The following is a 17,387-nucleotide window of genomic DNA, read 5'->3' as shown; positions in this document are numbered from 1 at the left end:
AAGTATGTTCAAAAAGTTTTGTCTTCTTGTGTTTAATTTTGTTCATTGTTTTGTCAATTTTTGACATTGTATTTGTGCTTTGTTTTTTCAGCTTGTAGGATGCTTGTACACAAGATTATTCTTTTCTTTCTTCTTTCTAAGTGCAGAATGCCTAAATGAGATTTTGTGAGATGAGAATGAGACACGAATTTCTTAAAATACTGACGTATGATTGATAATGATCCTTGGCCAATGAGGCGCAAGTATTTCAATCAAAAAAATGTTTACTTTATCCATCGAATAATAGATGCCTGATTAATTCAGCCGGTATGCTTCAAGTTCTTTGACGTATAAAAATGTTCATAAAATTGTCATCATTCGTAACATCGATCCAGTAACTGTAAATTACAACATTGTATGTCATTTGCAATTGCAATAACAATAACGTCAATCGACAAATACGATATGGGATTTAATTCTTACAGATTTGACCCTAAATACAATATTTGCTTAAATACAATATGAGCTATTTGCCACCATATGCGGGCTTACGCAGCTTGTGGAGGAACCTACCAGAATCCCCGATCGAGACGGCGAGTCTCCTAGATCTGGTCTTGGCTTCAGACCCTGACTCGTACACAGTATCAGGACATGCCCCCCTAGGAACATCGGACCACAAATTGATAACAGTCTCTTGCCAGTTGGAGGTTAAAACGCAGGATCCTCCGATGCCGCGGAAGGTATGGTACTATAAATCAGCAGAGTGGAACCATCTTCGGGAATTTTATCGCTCATTCCCTTTGAAAGAAGTCTGCTTTAGAACCAATAACATCTCAGAATGTGCAAACCAAATTACAGAGACGATCTTGGCAGGAATGGAAGCTTATATTCCTTTTTCTACTAAATGCGGATCAAACAACAAGCAGTGGTTCAACCTGAATTGCAAAAAGGCAGTAAACACTAAGAACGCAGAATATCGCAAATTGCGTCAACATCCTTCCATCGAAAATCGGAGGAACTTTTTAGCTTCCAGATATAGCTGCAAGCGAATTATTTATGAATGCAAAGAGAGTCACAACAACAGGATCAAAAACAAACTGCTAAACTACCCAAATGGAACAAGATCTTTCTGGTCGGTATCGAAAGCCGTTAGTCAAGGATTTGCTAAGTCGGCCTTGCCACCCCTAATAGCAGATGATGGTTCTATCGCAGTAACAGCAAGGGAAAAAGCCAACTTACTGGGTAAACTCTTCGCATCCAATTCTACTCTGCACTCGCAAGGCAAAACACCGCCATATTTGCCAAGGGTGAATTCATCGATGGGAGAAATTTCGTTTCCCCAACGAATTATAAATAAAATTCTTAAAAGCGTAGACACCAACAAAGCTTCTGGACCCGATGGAATTCCAGCCCTAATACTAAAACGTTGTGCAGACGAATTGACTGCTCCCTTATGTAGACTGTTCCAATAAGCTGGAAAACTGCTCGAGTGCAAGCTGTACCCAAAAAAGATAAGAAGACGATGCCCTCCAATTACCGCCCGATTGCACTAGTTCCAGTAATATCGAAGATTATGGAGAAAGCAGTCAACCAACAGCTGTTAAGATATCTGGAGTCATCTGGACTAATCAGCGATCATCAATACGGCTTCCGAAAGCTTAGATCCACCGGCGATCTTCTGGCCTACGTCACACATTTGTGGACGGAGGCCATGGAGAAGCACAGCGAGTCCCGCTCAGTCGCTCTTGACATTTCCAAGGCATTTGACAGAGTGTGGCATGAGGGACTACTAACCAAGCTCTCCTCAATGGGCATACAAAACTCATTATTGAATTGGATCAAAAGTTTTCTTGAACAACGAACAATCCAAGTAGCCATCGATGGATACCTCTCCGACAAATTTAACATTAACGCTGGAGTCCCTCAAGGATGCATTCTATCCCCCACCCTTTTCTTGGTATATATCAACGATTTGCTAGGAACCACTGTCAATTCAATCTACAGCTTTGCGGACGATAGCACACTTATTTCCACATTTAAGTCCGCCAAACCAACGACAGCCGCGAAGTTCTCAGAATCTTAGGCAGCAACAAGTAGTTTCAACCAACAACGATATTAGAGCAATCTTGGAGTGGGGCGATAACAATTTGGTCAATTTTAACGTTAAAAAAACGCAGGCTGCAGTATTTACGATGAAGACTAACCTTGGTGCCCCGGAACTGGTTATAGCAGGGAAAACATTGCCAATGAAGTCATCTTTACATCTTCTAGGAGTCGAGGTCACCAACAGTGTGTCCTGGCATGACCACGTTACCTCGGAGTGCTTTTCAAAACGAAAAAACTGTATACACCAGAACAGCTGCTCACGCTTTATAAGGCTCAAATACGCCCTTCCCTCGAGTATTGCTCGCATGTCTGGAGCTCTGCACCCAAGCATAGTTTAAACCTGCTGGATTCTATACAGAAGAGAGCTATTCGTCTTATCGACAAACCAGAACTGACAAAGAGTCTGGATAGTCTGGAGCACAGGAGAATGGTGGCTGATCTCTGTTTATTCTACCGTTATTATCACGGTAAGTGCTCCTCTGAGCTGGCAGGCCTGATTCCACCCAGGGCTGTTCCGGCAAGAAGGACGCGTCTAGCAGTTGCGGCTCATCAACATCGAGTCCACCTGCCTACCCCAAGGACGTAGCTGTATCGGGACTCATTCATCTGGAGAACATCTTCTTTGTGGAACGGGCTTCCACCTCACATATTTCCCGACGCATACAACCTACAGCGATTCAAGATAAATGCCCACAAATATCTTCGCGTAAGCACCACTCCAAGAGTGACATAGGACTTACCTCTTGTGCTTGTGTTTACCATAAAATAAAAATATTTGCACACCACAAATCATTCAGCTACAAGAGGAAGCGAAAATCGATATCAGTGATTCAGAAAAGTTTATTATTCTTTAAAAAAACATAATAAATTAAATCACAATAACTAAGAAATTTAATGCGGAGTATTTTCCTCCTTGCTAACTTCACTGTTTAGTTCTTCTTCCATGGCCTCAAAACGTAATTTAAGGAAGTCCGGATCAGTGGCCTGCGATGGCCATTTAATGTTAATAAATTCTCTATGAAAATAGTAAATAAATATCACTTACAGATTGTACATTACCGATTAATTCCTGTTTGGTGGTAGTGTGTTCTTCGGTACGACAAAGCATACATTTATTAGCCCCAGTTTGACTCTTCATCGAAGTATACAGGTTAAGTCTTTCCTTGGAAACTAAAAGTTTCTCTTCAGCGAGTTTTTTTTCTCTGTTCGACAATGACATGGCCTGGGATTGTAGCTCTTGCAGTTTCTCTTTATATCTAAAAATGAACAATAATTTTTTACTTTTTTGGCACCTATGTTGGTAATTTTACCGGTTTTCCAAGAATTTCGTCTCCTGAACAAGTCTTTTATCTTCCAGGGATTTTTGTTGCATTGATTGTCGATTTAGTTCTAAGTATTCTTCTCTTTCGATAAGATTTCTCTCTTTTTCCAATAATTGCTGTCTAAAATTCAAATTATACATTACAAAATTATATGATATACCTGAGATGGCTTGTGTCGCGCTTAGAGCCATAAATTATAAAGTAACTATACTACACGTAACTATACAGACTTCAAGATTTAAACCGTTCACATACTAGACGTATGTTTCCAAGGCTCCACTATTTGGTCACATTTTTATGGTTTAAAGTAGCTTGTTCATAGTAAATGTTATATCATGATATGGGAAATTTTTTTTTGGAGATAACTACGAAAACGAGAGGAGTGTTTCTCAATACAGGAAGCCTCAAATAAAGAAATTCCACTCCAACTTTTAAACGGTTGCTTTGCCCAGTTCTGCTAACAATTGATGGTATTTCCACTGTTATTCTCGCACCTGGGATCCACTAGGCATTTTCAACATTATTCACCAGATAAAGACTAAAGAACTAAATTTTTATGGACTATCTAAGGCATGTATTGTTATTATTTTTGTTTCTGTTGACATTTCAGTATTTATGTATACATTTTCGTTTAGTGTAGAGTTTTATTAGTGTATCACATTATAACTAGGATTTAGGGAAATTCAGTTTTCAGCAGCACATTTAAATTCTTAGAAGTATTAGTTTTATAAGATGAATCGTAGCTTTAGGTGCTGTAAAAAAAAGGATTTTTTGAGTTACTGTTGCATAGCCTGCAACTCAATCTTTCACCCTAGTTTCCTCGAACGACAATAACGAGGTTATAAGGTTGGGAGGCTATAAAATTTTGTATACGGAAAGATGTCAGACAACTTTTAATGAAAAAAAGGTCAAACTAGGGCCTATGAACAGAAAATTGAGAGTAGGATTACGATGATTACTTACGAAAAACTCTCTTATATTTATTAGTCGTAAAATATTTAATCATGTTCCTTTTTCGATTAGGACTGTTACAGACCTTAAAAAGTTTAGGAGAGAACTAAAGAAATTAATCTTACCAAAAGCTTACTACAGCATTGAAGAGTATTTTAACGACTCATTTTAATATTTAAAATTAATTATATATCTGTTGATCAAATTTTTTTATTATTCTTGTTTTATGTTGGTTCTTGCCTTTTCTTTTCTTCTTTTTTGGTTTTTTCTTTGATTATATCATAGGCTAACGAGAGAATAGACGCGTAATCTTACCAAGGGACGTGGCGCACGCCGCACTTGGCCAACAACCCACTCAAAGACATAAGATAATTATATTTTAAAAGAGTAGTAAGATAGTTAATAGTTTTTAACAAATTTACATTTATCACCTCATTATATTATTTATATTTGTCACCTATGTACTTTGTATCTATTTTATTTTACTATCTTTTTCTATACCTCGCTTTAATAAATTTAATCTAATTTTTGTAAAATTTTCTGTCTTTTTAATTGTCCTTGCTTTTGGAAGTTTTTTACTTGAAATTTCTCCAGTCTAATTTTTTGGTATTCCAAAGTATCTTGAATGTGTCTATGTGAAAACTGCTCAATACTATTAATTCTTGATTGTAGAAAACTGATCTGTTTAAGGTTTTTAGTCGTAGCAACTTTTAGTTAATCATAATCAGCGGTGAGTTTTTTAAGCTTACGATTTTACTCGTCCATTTTCTTACTGGTGTATTTGATATAGGCTAGGATCTTATTAAGCTTATTATAGGAACACATTGCTAGGTCCAAGACTTTAGCAAAGTCTATATATTTCAATGCTGAGATAATATACAGTGCGGCTCTTAATTGTTCCCTCCCCTTTTATTTTCTGAATGCGTTTATCTTAAAATTTTAAATTTGGAACACATCATTAGCAATCTAGATACTACTTTTTGGTCCCTAGCTTAGTTTGCAAAACTTCTAAATGGCGGCGGGACACCAATTTAAAATATAAAATTAACTATAGAAAGGGAGGGTCATGCGATACATCGTTTGAAAGCTCCCACTAAACGCTTCATGTTCTTGCAATAGTAAGTCATTACTTCTACCCATAGCAAAATGACAGCCCTTCATAATCTTATTTTTTGCATTTGTGTTTCCATTTAAAATAATTAAAGTTTAGGTAACATAAAAATGTAATTATTTCACTACAAAAGATGTTAAAAAAGTGCACAATTAACGTCAAGACAGTAAAATAATCTATTGGAGAACTCTTCATGAACATTTTGGAAATTGGCAACATCAATAATTCTTCGACGTAAATCGAGGATAGATTCTGGCTGTTTGACGTAGACCTTTTGTTTCAAAGAGCCCCATAAAAGAAAGTCCAGAAGTCTAAGATTGGGCGACCTGGCTGGTCACGCGGTGGGCCCTCGACGACCAATCCACCGATTAGAGTATTAGTCAAATATTCTCTTCACATTTCTGCTAAAATGAAGCGATGCCCCATCTTTTTGAAAAATTATTTCCAACTCAAATTCATGAGGATTGTCTTTAATAATCCCAAGGATTAGTGGTTCTATTGCATTTTCCAACATGTTTAAGTGAAGGTCAAATTTTGGTCTAAAAAGAGAGTCCCAACAATGTGATTCCGTAATATGCCAGCCCACACATTTATTTTTTCTGGGTATTGTGTGTGTGTGTTTCACGAACTATGTGGAGATTTACGTCGCTCCAATAACGGACATTTTGTCTATAAACATTACCATTCAAAAAAAAAGTATATTCATCACTTGAGGCGGGTCATTCCAAAGTGATTCTTGTCCACTTTGAAGAAATGTTGGCAGATTGAAAAAAACGGATAAGTTGAGGTTTACCAGCATTGTTGCTTAAATTAACACTTTAATATTATACATTTTGATATTTGAAAATGTACAAAGATTGTCCCATACATCAGTTTTGCTTGGAATGCCTTAAAAATAAAATTGAATTTTGAACAAGATGCATTTTGGAACACCGCTGTGGATTAGACGCATTATGGAATAACAAATTAGACAAATCTTGTAGTATTATACCCATATTTTTTTTAGTTTATTTAAACTCAAAACAAAACAAAAGGCCAGCATTAAACTAAATTAAACATTTTATTTCGTATGACAAATTTTAATTTATCAACTGAGAAACAAAAAATGTGGTTGATAACAAAAGTGGTTGTTAACAAAAAAACGCTTTAAAAAACTAAACTTTAAGGTCTTTAGGCTCCTCTGATAATTGGCAAAAGTTATCATCTTCTTCCTCTTGGATAGTATTAAAATTTTTCCATTATTTCTTCCGATGTAATACAGCTTTCCATTAAGTTTCTAAAAAACTCACACTCAGAATTGTTCATCCACTGGTCACCAAAATGAGAGTTCAATAAGGTTTGAATATCTTTAACTTTCGCAGGTTTCATGGGCACTCCTTTTGGAAGATTGTAAAGATTTATGTTGAAACTATTTTTTCCGCGCTTCCATAGACTCGCAGACTTGCCAAAATCACTTCTATAGAATTCCTCTCCTCGCACCGTCACATCTCCTTTCTTGTTCTTCGTAAGAATGATCCTCTTACATTGAGATATTTTAAAATGCCCCGACTGCACTCCTTTAAAACACTCTAGCTGTTTTTCGCCAATCTCGTACTTGACAATCTTTTAATTTAAAAACTGTTGCTTTTTCTGCAAAGAGTTCTATATAGGTGTTTGGGTTTGTTATTATAGTAGGCATCTTTCTTAATTTTTTCTCTATTCTGCCAAACACACGGTCGGATGGTAAAAAAGAGTGACCCCCTTAATTCAATTTCTTTCAAAGAAATTGAAGAAATTTTACTCAAATAGTAGACCAGCATGCCAACCATTACTGAGTTTCTATTTTGTCTTCCGCATCCGTCTGCACAAAGTCTTAGTTTCTTAATGTTGTTCATATCAATAAATGAAAGCAAGTAAAGTACTGCAGACGCGATTTAATTTGAGCTTTTTTGGTATTCGTGCTCCATCCAGGTGAACGAAAATACGTTTGTTTTTGTTAATTGAGAAGAAGACGTCCCTTTTACCACAGAAAAATTATAAGTATATAGCTGCCTACTGTAATATGCTACTTGATCAGGTACTTTTGGATTTACTAAATTTTTTTGACAGTTATAGGAGAAAGTCAACATCCCATCTTTCTCTTCCTTCAAAAAGTCTTAAAATGTTTTACTGCGCAACGTATGTACCCTTTTTTCAATAATAAGTTGGTTTTTTAGATTAACATCTTTTGTTATCTTTATTTGCTCTGATAGCGAGATACATTTTAAGCAAGCATGGGTAACAGGTGACCCAAAGCCAATATTATAATCTTGTGTGCAAATTTTTCTAAAGAAACTTCTTTTTACCTTTAAATTATTGGGGGCAGTATTATTGTAGATGTCCATTATTTTTTTAATAGAAAGATCACAAGAAAGGTACTATCTCATATTTTTACCTCTGCAATAATGACCTTCTACACCTTTTAGTCTTTCAATAAAAACCTTCACAGAGTTCCTTTTCACTATATTTAATTCCTTTAATCTAGCGCCACCTCTTTTTTAAACAGGCATTTTACCAGTTTTAATATAGCGATTAGCAACCCTTTGAACTCTGCTCTTTGTTACATGTAAAATGCCTAAAAAAGTTTTTTGACAGACCTGTATATGGAACTTATCAGTATTGTACACTTTGACAAAATAATTTATTGTAATTTGTTTTCTTGATGAGGTTGGTTTTGTAGCTCTGTCACGTTTTGGCTTTCTTATATCAATATATTTCAAAATAAATGCATCCTGTACCTGTTTTTTCTTAACTTCGTAGAATCTTTCATGAAAATGTTTCACGTCTATCATTTTTAGTGAATGACGTCGATAAGACGTAGCTTTGGTGGAGTGATGACAAGTCGGGTAAACCGGTGGCTTATTCGCAGAATACCTAAAAAGGAACACAAGTTGAAAAAAAATCTTAACTAAAAAGACCTAACAATAACTAATAACCCTTAACCAAATTAATAATGTGTCAAAAAAAAACAACAAAAAAACTAGGAATAACAAGCCTTACCGCTTTTCTTTTTTAATATTCTTTTCCCACAAATTTGGATTGGATATTTTTTTTCGTCCTCTACCACGTGGTACAGCTTTAATTGTTTCTTCCGCCATTATTAAATTTTACAAATGACCACTCTGCTAACGTCTTACTCGCGTAAAAAGTTGCAAACATTAATGACGATAGGAATAAAAAACGCACCACAACAAAGACGTCATTATAACTACAATAACAATAATGTCCACGTTAGATTTCGCGCGCTTTAAAATCCGACTTTGTGATTGGTTAGTTGGATATGACTCGCTTGAAAACAACACCTCTCGCGGATAAGAAGCGTTTTGGAATAACACACAAAATATGAATGCATTTTTAATGGGATTAGAAGCAATTTGGACGAAAATTATGTGTTTCAGCTGCAAAATGTCAACGTATATTTTTGATATAGGTATCAATTTTGAAAAAAAGTGGACAAGACGCACTTTCATCACATCAGCATAAGAGTTTCCATCTTATGATAATGGTGCCAGTTTCTCCTGAATTCATAGGTCAATTGGTTATATTTTCGGTCTCTTAGGCGTCACCCTCAGGATTTATGTGGTTGAGGACCCACGTGCACACAGGTAGCTTTGAGACAGTGGAGAAAGTAATTCCAGGGGTCAGTGCGCAAGACCGTAAGAGAACATTCTCTCTTACGGTCTAGCTTTCTAACAAACAAGCGGAGTATCGAGAGGTGTGTTAATGAAGTAGCAATGCACTATGGGGAGACATAGCGGTGTCGTGTCTGAGGTAGATAAATCAGTCGGCAAAGAATCATGCGGAATTTAGTCGGATGGTAATACGGATTTTCGAGTCCAGTACATCATTTATCGGAAACAGTTGGTAACTTCGTGTATCCAGGTAGACAACTCCAATCGAACATCAGGCGCGTGCGCACGGACTTAACGTTTTTAACAAGGACGGAAGAATACAGGTCTAACCGAAATAGCATTGGTTAGGGAAAAGATGAAAAGCAGTGTAGACGGAACTGTTTGATTGAGAGAGTCACCCTGTATGGTCTTAGAAAAACTCCGTTGCTCTTACCATACTGTTATATATCCACAATATCCACCTGTTTTTCTTCTGGATAGCTGGGACGCCCTGGGTTCTTCCTACTGGCAACACTACTCGTCTCGGTAAATTTCTGAATTAGCTCGCCAATATATTTTCGACATACTGGACGGTCAGGAAAGCGAACATTAAAAATTCTTTCTGTTTCAAATATCATATATGTAAATGAAAATAATTTCAATTTTTTTAGCAAGGGGACGTGGATCAGGCGTTCTCGATTAAATCAAGGTACAAATAAAATTGCACTGAACGAAATGGCAAAAATATGTTTTCCTTTCGGTATTATTCATTTTATTTTAAAGGTATTAGTGAACCAAACAAGTTTTTGTGTGAAACAGTAACTGTTATGATAATAATCTGACATTTACAAAAAATACAAACTCTACAAACAACAACACACCTACAAGCAAATTATACTTGAATAAGTGTAAGTAAAGAAAATAAAAATGCAAAAAATGAGATTTTGAAAGGCTGCCATTTTGCTATAGGCAAAACTAATGACTTAATATTCTAGGACCATAAAGCACCCAGTGGGAGCTTTCAAACGATGCTTTCTATTTTATTTTAAGTTTTGCAAAATGAGCTAGGGACCAAAAAGTAGTATTTAGGTTGCTTATGATGTATGTCAAATTTCAAATTTTAATATAAACTCATTCGAAAGATAAGAGGGAGGGGACAATTAAGAGCTGCACTGTAGACTTAGATCTGGTGGCCTTAGATCTAATTCCTAATATATAAAACATAACCCTTATACCTCTATATATTCTATATAATAATTACAAAACTATTTAATGAATCATCCGTATTAGCAATTTGAATACTTTTGGAATATATCTAACCCAGCAAATTTTGAGATACAAGAAACTTTTTACCTGAAAATTTGCTAAGGAAACTTTACTAAGCAAAAAAAAATAAATTAAACTTGTTCCCTGAATCAACGAATATGTAGGCTTACCTTAGACTCTCCAATTCACTTTTTTGCCTTAATACACTATTCCTTTCCATATTAAGCTTCTCAGTCAGTTCTTTGGCAACGTTAATAGCTGTTTCAGCTTCAGTCTTAATTTTCTCAATTTCATAACTATTAACTAATTTGGCAGATACATCTAGCTTCGACTTTTCGGCAACCAGTTTCAGCTTCTCCTCGGTTAGCTGCATAGTAATCCGTTCTTGCTCAGCTAATAAAGTTTCCTTTAAAGTCTGTAAAGCGGTATTAGTTACTTCAAATTATCAAATCTATATGTATACACGGACTTTAAGTTGTTCCCTTTCTCTTTCCAATCCACTCCTGCTAAACTCGACCTCTCTATCAAAGGCAGCGGATCGGGCGGCAAGTGTAGCCGCAGCTTGTTGCAATGCCCACCGTTCTTCTTGGCAGTCCAAGTTCTGCTCGGATATTTTATGCTCTAGAGTGCGAATTAAGGCGAGGAGTTGCGATCTGTCTTTTTCAGTTTGCTCCCTGCATTTATCCAGGGTTTGGCGCATTGCTATAATAACATTTAACAAATAAATATAATAATATTTTTTGTTATATTTAATAAATTACGTTATAAAGTAGAATTTTTGGAAAGCTGTTGGTAGTGCCCAAAATGTAATTTCGGGTTTAGAGTCGCTAGTCAAAAAAAGCTGAAAACGAATGCCATTTTAGAATAGATTTTAGGAAAATCATGGATTGGTAAGGACCAGTGCGGATCCAAGGGGGGGGCAACTGGGGCAATTGCCCCCTCCTCTTGAGTACTACCTTGTTTTAAAATAAAATCTATAGTAAAAATAAAATATTAATCAAAAAAATATAATTTTATTAATATTATATATTATACTTGGGTTAGTTTCTACCGAACAGATGGAGTGGTTACGTGATCGTTCTACGCCGGAGATGTGGCCTAGAGCCTCGATAGGGTTCATGACTTGGGGTTTTATTTAATTTTATTAGTCGAGCGGCTTTAGATCGTTTTGGTTGAATTTTCTGCTATTCAAATATTTGAATCTTCGCAATATTGAAAAGTTGAGATTGTGTTTATCTTTTTGTTAATTTGTTTATTAACAAATAATGGCTGACGCGCCACGTACACTCCCATTGTCACCCCCCAAGAAAAGAGTACGAAAACATTTGACCATTGCTGAAAAGGAAGTAATTATAAACATATATAAAACATGTGATAACGAGCATCCAGCATTATTGCGTAATCAAACTAACTCTACTAGCGGCCTACTTCTATCACCTACATCACGAAAACACCGGATTATAACGGGATAACGGGATAAGAGCAGAACTAAGGGAATGAGAGCACTTCGAAACTTCGTTTTTTAGCCCAAAAATGAACTCTAAAAATACGATATCTCGGCTAATATGAGAGCTACGACTTTGCGGAAGGTCCCGTTGGATTTTTCCCGATAGTACCCATAGAAGCCGAGATATCAATCTTCAAAGTTAGGGATTTTTCACTTTTCAGGTATCGAATTTTTTCACTAAAAATTGATTTTTTTCGAAATCAAAATAACTCTACCAGCGGCTTGCTTCTATCACCTACATCACGAAAACACCGGATTATAACGGGATAACGGGATAAGAGCAGAACTAAGGCAATGAGAGAACTTTGAAAATTGGAAAGTAATTTTTCAACCTCGTTTTTGAGCCCAAAAATGGGCTTTAAAAATGCGATATTTTGGCTAATATGAGAATTGGATTGGGAAGGACGATTTACTTTATCTTCACCCGTTTCAAAATAGCCGCTTATTAAAAATGTGATTTTTTATTTTAGCATTCCTTATTTTTAAAACGATTTTTTCATATTTAGAATTAGGTGTTTGAAAATTGCTAAAGAAGCTTACCTGTCTCGACATGATATTGACACCCGAAAGTTCGTTTGTTTTTTGGCGATTTGTGGACCTATTTTTTGCTGCATTTAAAGTCTGTTGGTGACATTTGTGTAAAATTTTTATACTGACCGCTGTTCTGCTGAAACTTTACATCTTGCATAAGTTCTAAGCTAGAACGTTTTTTCTATAAATCAGTACGCCACCATCGGCAACAATTTCGCTTTTTTTTTAACTTTCTGCAATTACTATGTAACCACTACTCAGGGTTATTAACTTTGCAATTTCTTCGTTGTCAGACATAGTCAGAAAGTACCTTAAACTAACTAAAGCTTATTTGCACTTTTAAACAAAAAATTTAATTACAATAAATAAAATCTACTTGTTGGCGGCGCGTGGCAGGCGCGTCTTTCCTAATGGATAAAAATGACGCGTAGTAAGTGCCCAGTAGGCGCGTTTCAACTAAAAATTTTACCAGGGTCGTTTCATGCGCATCTCTTTCAATATATACGCGTCTGTACCTGTAGATGATTCGCGAGAAATCTCCGGTACAAACGAGACGATTCGGTATACTATTTATTATTGGATTGGCTAAGTCTTACTTTTACAAACGTCTCCATTAAAGTGAGGCATTAGACTATACTCTGGCGATATTCTGTAATCTTGGTGCATTGTATCCTGAATAAAATATTACTATAAACTGCTAAGTATATTATTAAGATTATATCGTAAGTATTTTTTATAAATATTTAGTTCTTTATCTCTTTATCTATTAAATTTTGTTAGTACTGAATGTAACTTTCTATTTTATTTTATTATATTTTTGAATAATGGAACCTTCCAGTAAGAAAGCAAAAACTATGGATTTTTTTTTAAAAGCTACAACATCTAATAATGAACACAGTAAAGACACACACTCCTCTTCACGTTATAGTTTACCGTTGATGCAAACTACGAGAACCAGTGTGACGAAAGACAAAAATGAAGAAACGAACGACAAAAATCGACTCTTCTGTAACTTAAAATGTCAATGATATTGGACCATATATTCAAACCAATGCGCTTTTAACCGACTTCGTAAAAAAAATATTTAATAAAGTGATCAAAAGCTACTTAAATTATAGTCATTTGTAGCAATATTCTTGGCTAGTATATTCTCCTAGTCAACAAGGCCTATTTTGTCGATTTTGCTCCCTTTTTGCATCTGAAGTTGTAGGTGAAAGACGGTGCGAGATAAAGGCAAACTTTTTGATTAAAAAAGCTTTAAAAAAAAATGATAAATTACTTGGCAAGGATGGTTACTTAGAAACCTATCAAAATAATGCCTACCACAGGGGCATGATGGGTCCATCAGGAGACCTATATGCACAACTGCCTTGGCAGCCCACTGTTTCAATTCAATTCAATGCCTACCACAGAACAGCCATTGAAAAAAGTATAGGTTTCTTAAGAAGCTTTGACAAGCCAAAATTTGATATTCAAAACCAACTGTCAACTGCAAGATTACAAAAAGTTTGAGAAAATCGAAAAAGATTAGTACCTATTATTGATACAATAATTACCATGGCAAAACAAAACATGACTTTTAGAGGTCACAGAGATGACGGAGTCTTAGCCATCAGATTCTACACAACAGTCAATTAAAAATGAGGGTAGTTTTAGAGCACTTTTAAAAATGAGAATTCGCGCGGGCGACATTAATCTTAAGAATCATTTGGAAACTGCCAGTTTACGTGCACCATATATATCTAAAAGAACTCAAAACTCCATAATTTACTGTTGTGCTGAAGAAGTTTTAAGCATAATTAAAGGTTTTGTCAATGAATCAAAGTTTTTTTCTATAATGTTTGATAAAACCACCGATATTTCTGCAACATCCCAAATCACTTATTTTAAGGCATATTTATAAGTCATATATAAAAGAAAGTTTCATTGAATTCACTAATGCGCATGAACCTTATTATGGGAACTTAATTATAAGAAGTTTAGTATTGAGAATGAACCCAAAATCGATGGGATACGATTGGGCCCGTCCGTATTAAGCATATTAGAAAAAAAAAATTAATAATTAATAATTGTGTCGGAATTTGTACCAATCCATGTAACCCGATGACATCTGTGCAAAAAGGCGCTGTAGGTGAAATCAGAAAGAAAACTAAAATGGCAATTACAATACCTTGTTATAGTCATTCTTTAAATTTAAGTTTATCAGAACATATAGAAATTTAAGGTATTAGAAATTGTTTTGGAATTATAAAAGAAGTTTATTGCCCTTTTTCATGCATCTGTAAAAAAAGCTATTTATTAAAAAACACCTAGATACCAAATCGGGGAGACTTTGTGATACCCAATGGGTAGAACGGCATGAAACGTCTATATGTATATTTCCAAAACAATTTCCTATTTATCATAGAAGTACTAGAGAATATAAAGAACTGGAATGACAATATGTCTAGCCCTAAGGCTAACATTTTATTAAATAGGTACGATTTAATTAACGATATATGCTCAACAACAATAGTATTGAGCAATCTTTTTCAAAGACAAAGCTTGGATCTAGTTTCCGCTGGAAACTTTATCACTGATCTTTTGAAGTTATTAGAAACCAAAAGAGAAAACGCTAATATTAATTTCAATAGAATATGGAACGAGATCTAAACTCAGGCCGAGAGATTTGATATACACATAACTTTACAAAAACCCAGAATAACCAAACAAGAAAATCAAATTATAATGTGGAAACAGTTGAAGAAGACTATTGGATAAGTCTATACATTTCATTATTAGATGATATAATTTCAGATATAAATTTTTGTTTCAGTAGTGAAGCAATAACAGTTTTTAATCTTGCAATTTTATTACCAAGCAATTTACTTAAATCCGACGATGAAACAATTAATTCGTGTGTAAGTAGTAACAATTAAATCTGTAGAGCGGCATTTAAGTCTGAATTTATGCTCTGGAAAATGAAGCTCCTAAGGGAAATCGACAATGATCGAAAAGATAAAAAAGAACTTTCTCTAACAGATATTTTTAAATTGTGTAATAAAGAGTTTATCCAAACTGCAGCAACCTACTATAAATTTGAATCACTCTTCCGAGTAGTGTAGCTTCAGCTAAGCGCAGTTTTTCGGCTTTACGCAGATTGAAGTCATGGCTGAGAAATAGAATGTCTCAAGAAAAACTTTTAGATTTAGCATTATTTCATGTACATTTTGATCTAAACATTAGGGTAAGGGCGCCCATATTGAACCGCCTCCCAAATTGAACCTCCTTAAAATTTCCCACTACGAGAGAATCTAGCGCCGTCTAATTTTTTTTCCAAATCAAGATTCCCAGACCACTTTATTTCGCGGCACGTGGTTTCTTTCCACAACAACAGTGTTCGTGCATTTGTTGATGTGTTAAGAAGCCATATTTTATGTAAATTTTTCGGTGTGTACCTAAGCAGATTAAGACTTCATAAAAAAGGTAAGAGCAAATGTATTAATAACACTAAACACTACATATTCTAAGCAATATTTTAAGCATATTTGAATGCATTGAAAATCTATTCGTTTTGAAGTATCAGGTTACGTTTAAAATTTTGTCCGGTTGCTCATGTTGAACCCCAAACGGTATCCTAAGTTGAACCGGGGTTCAATTTAAGCAACTGTTTTTTTTTATAAAATATTTATCTAAATGTAATAAATACAGGGTATAATACTAAAGTGATGGTCAATATTGATACCACGTACTCTAGAGCCAAAAAAAAAGGTTCATGTAATATTTTTTCTTACGGCACTCATACGGCACTCACGGTATCCGAGATACAGGGTGCTTTGGCTTTTTTTACTTTAGAAAAAAATGCCACATTTTTTTTCAACTAAAAAAAAACGGTACGCTCTTGCTTTTTTTAAAATAAAAATTATTTTTGTAATCTTCCATTAGTTTTTAACAAAAATGTCCCTTTAACTTTTTTCTGGCACAGGTCATGCAAATAAATGAATTTTATTTTTTTACTTAAAAACCGTTCACCGCACAGAAAAAAGTTGAAAGGACATTTTTGTTAGAAACTAATGGAAGATTACAAAAATAATTTTTATTTAAAAAAAAGCAGTAGCGTACCGTTTTTTTAGTTCAATAAAAATATGGCATTGTTTAATTTTAGCACCTTGTATCTCGGCAACGGAGTGCCGCAGAAAAAATTGTTACATGAACTCTTGTCCTTTTTTTGGCTCAAGAACACGTGGTATCAATATTGATCATCAATTTAGTTACACTCAAAGAGGAAATTATGGAAAGTGGTCGGCGGCCGATTTGGAGAAGGCATTAGCTGCCTATAACTCTGGTGAAAAGGGCTTGACTAAATGTTATCGGGAATATAACATTCCCAAAGCCACACTACTTCGGCATGTACGAGAAACAAATAAAATAGCCAAGGGTACAAAGAAATTGTTTGGAAGAAGTACTACATTTGACAGTGAACTTGAAGAACTACTTTGTGAGCGTATCGGTCAATTTGCAAACTGCCTTTTTGGATTGACTATACGTGATATTCGAAAGATTGCTTTTGATTTGGCTGAAAAACACAAAATCCCTCATCAGTTCAACAAAGAAAAAAGAATTGCGGGTAAGAAATGGTACTACAAATTTATGAAGAGACACCCCAATTTATCACTGCGTCAACCTCAATACACTTCACTCAATAGGATTAAAGGATTTAACAAGGAAAACGTTCTGGAATTCTACGACTTACTGGAAAAATTGTGTGATGAGCACAAAATCGAGGCAACAACCATCTTTAACATGGATGAATCTGGTTTTTCCACCGTAGCCAAAAAATGTCAAAAGGTTGTCACGGCCAAAGGATCCAAGATCGTCGGTTCTGTGGCTAGCGGAGAACGTGGTGTTAATACAACAATAGTTTGTTGTGTGAGTGCATCAGGCTTTTACGTGCCACCTATGATAATTTTTAAGCGCAAGAGGCTTACCCCAGAAGTAGGTAATAG

The 17,387-nt window shown here is 35.2% G+C and overlaps 1 protein-coding gene across 2 annotated transcripts in view; it reads right to left on the bottom strand.

Moving 5' to 3' along the window:
- Positions 1 to 2,907: 2,907 nt before the first annotated feature.
- LOC126739736 (fas-binding factor 1) overlaps positions 2,908 to 17,387 on the bottom strand; it is a 32,217-nt gene continuing 17,737 nt past the window's right edge. The window contains exons 6-10 of one of the 2 annotated variants that reach the window (XM_050445531.1): positions 10,834 to 11,066; positions 10,535 to 10,779; positions 3,396 to 3,527; positions 3,131 to 3,341; positions 2,908 to 3,069 (exon numbers count right to left, since the gene is read on the bottom strand). In XM_050445531.1, coding sequence (XP_050301488.1) covers positions 2,977 to 3,069; positions 3,131 to 3,341; positions 3,396 to 3,527; positions 10,535 to 10,779; positions 10,834 to 11,066 — 914 coding nt within the window. In that variant the 3' untranslated portion in view covers positions 2,908 to 2,976. The remainder of the gene's footprint in view (positions 3,070 to 3,130; positions 3,342 to 3,395; positions 3,528 to 10,534; positions 10,780 to 10,833; positions 11,067 to 17,387) is intronic. The other variant, XM_050445532.1, reaches the window with a different exon arrangement.

This window comes from Anthonomus grandis, chromosome 8 (assembly GCF_022605725.1).
Source record: "Anthonomus grandis grandis chromosome 8, icAntGran1.3, whole genome shotgun sequence".
NCBI lineage: Eukaryota > Metazoa > Arthropoda > Insecta > Coleoptera > Curculionidae > Anthonomus > Anthonomus grandis.
Note: the sequence above shows the minus strand (reverse complement) of the source record. Positions and strands in the feature narration are given on the sequence as shown.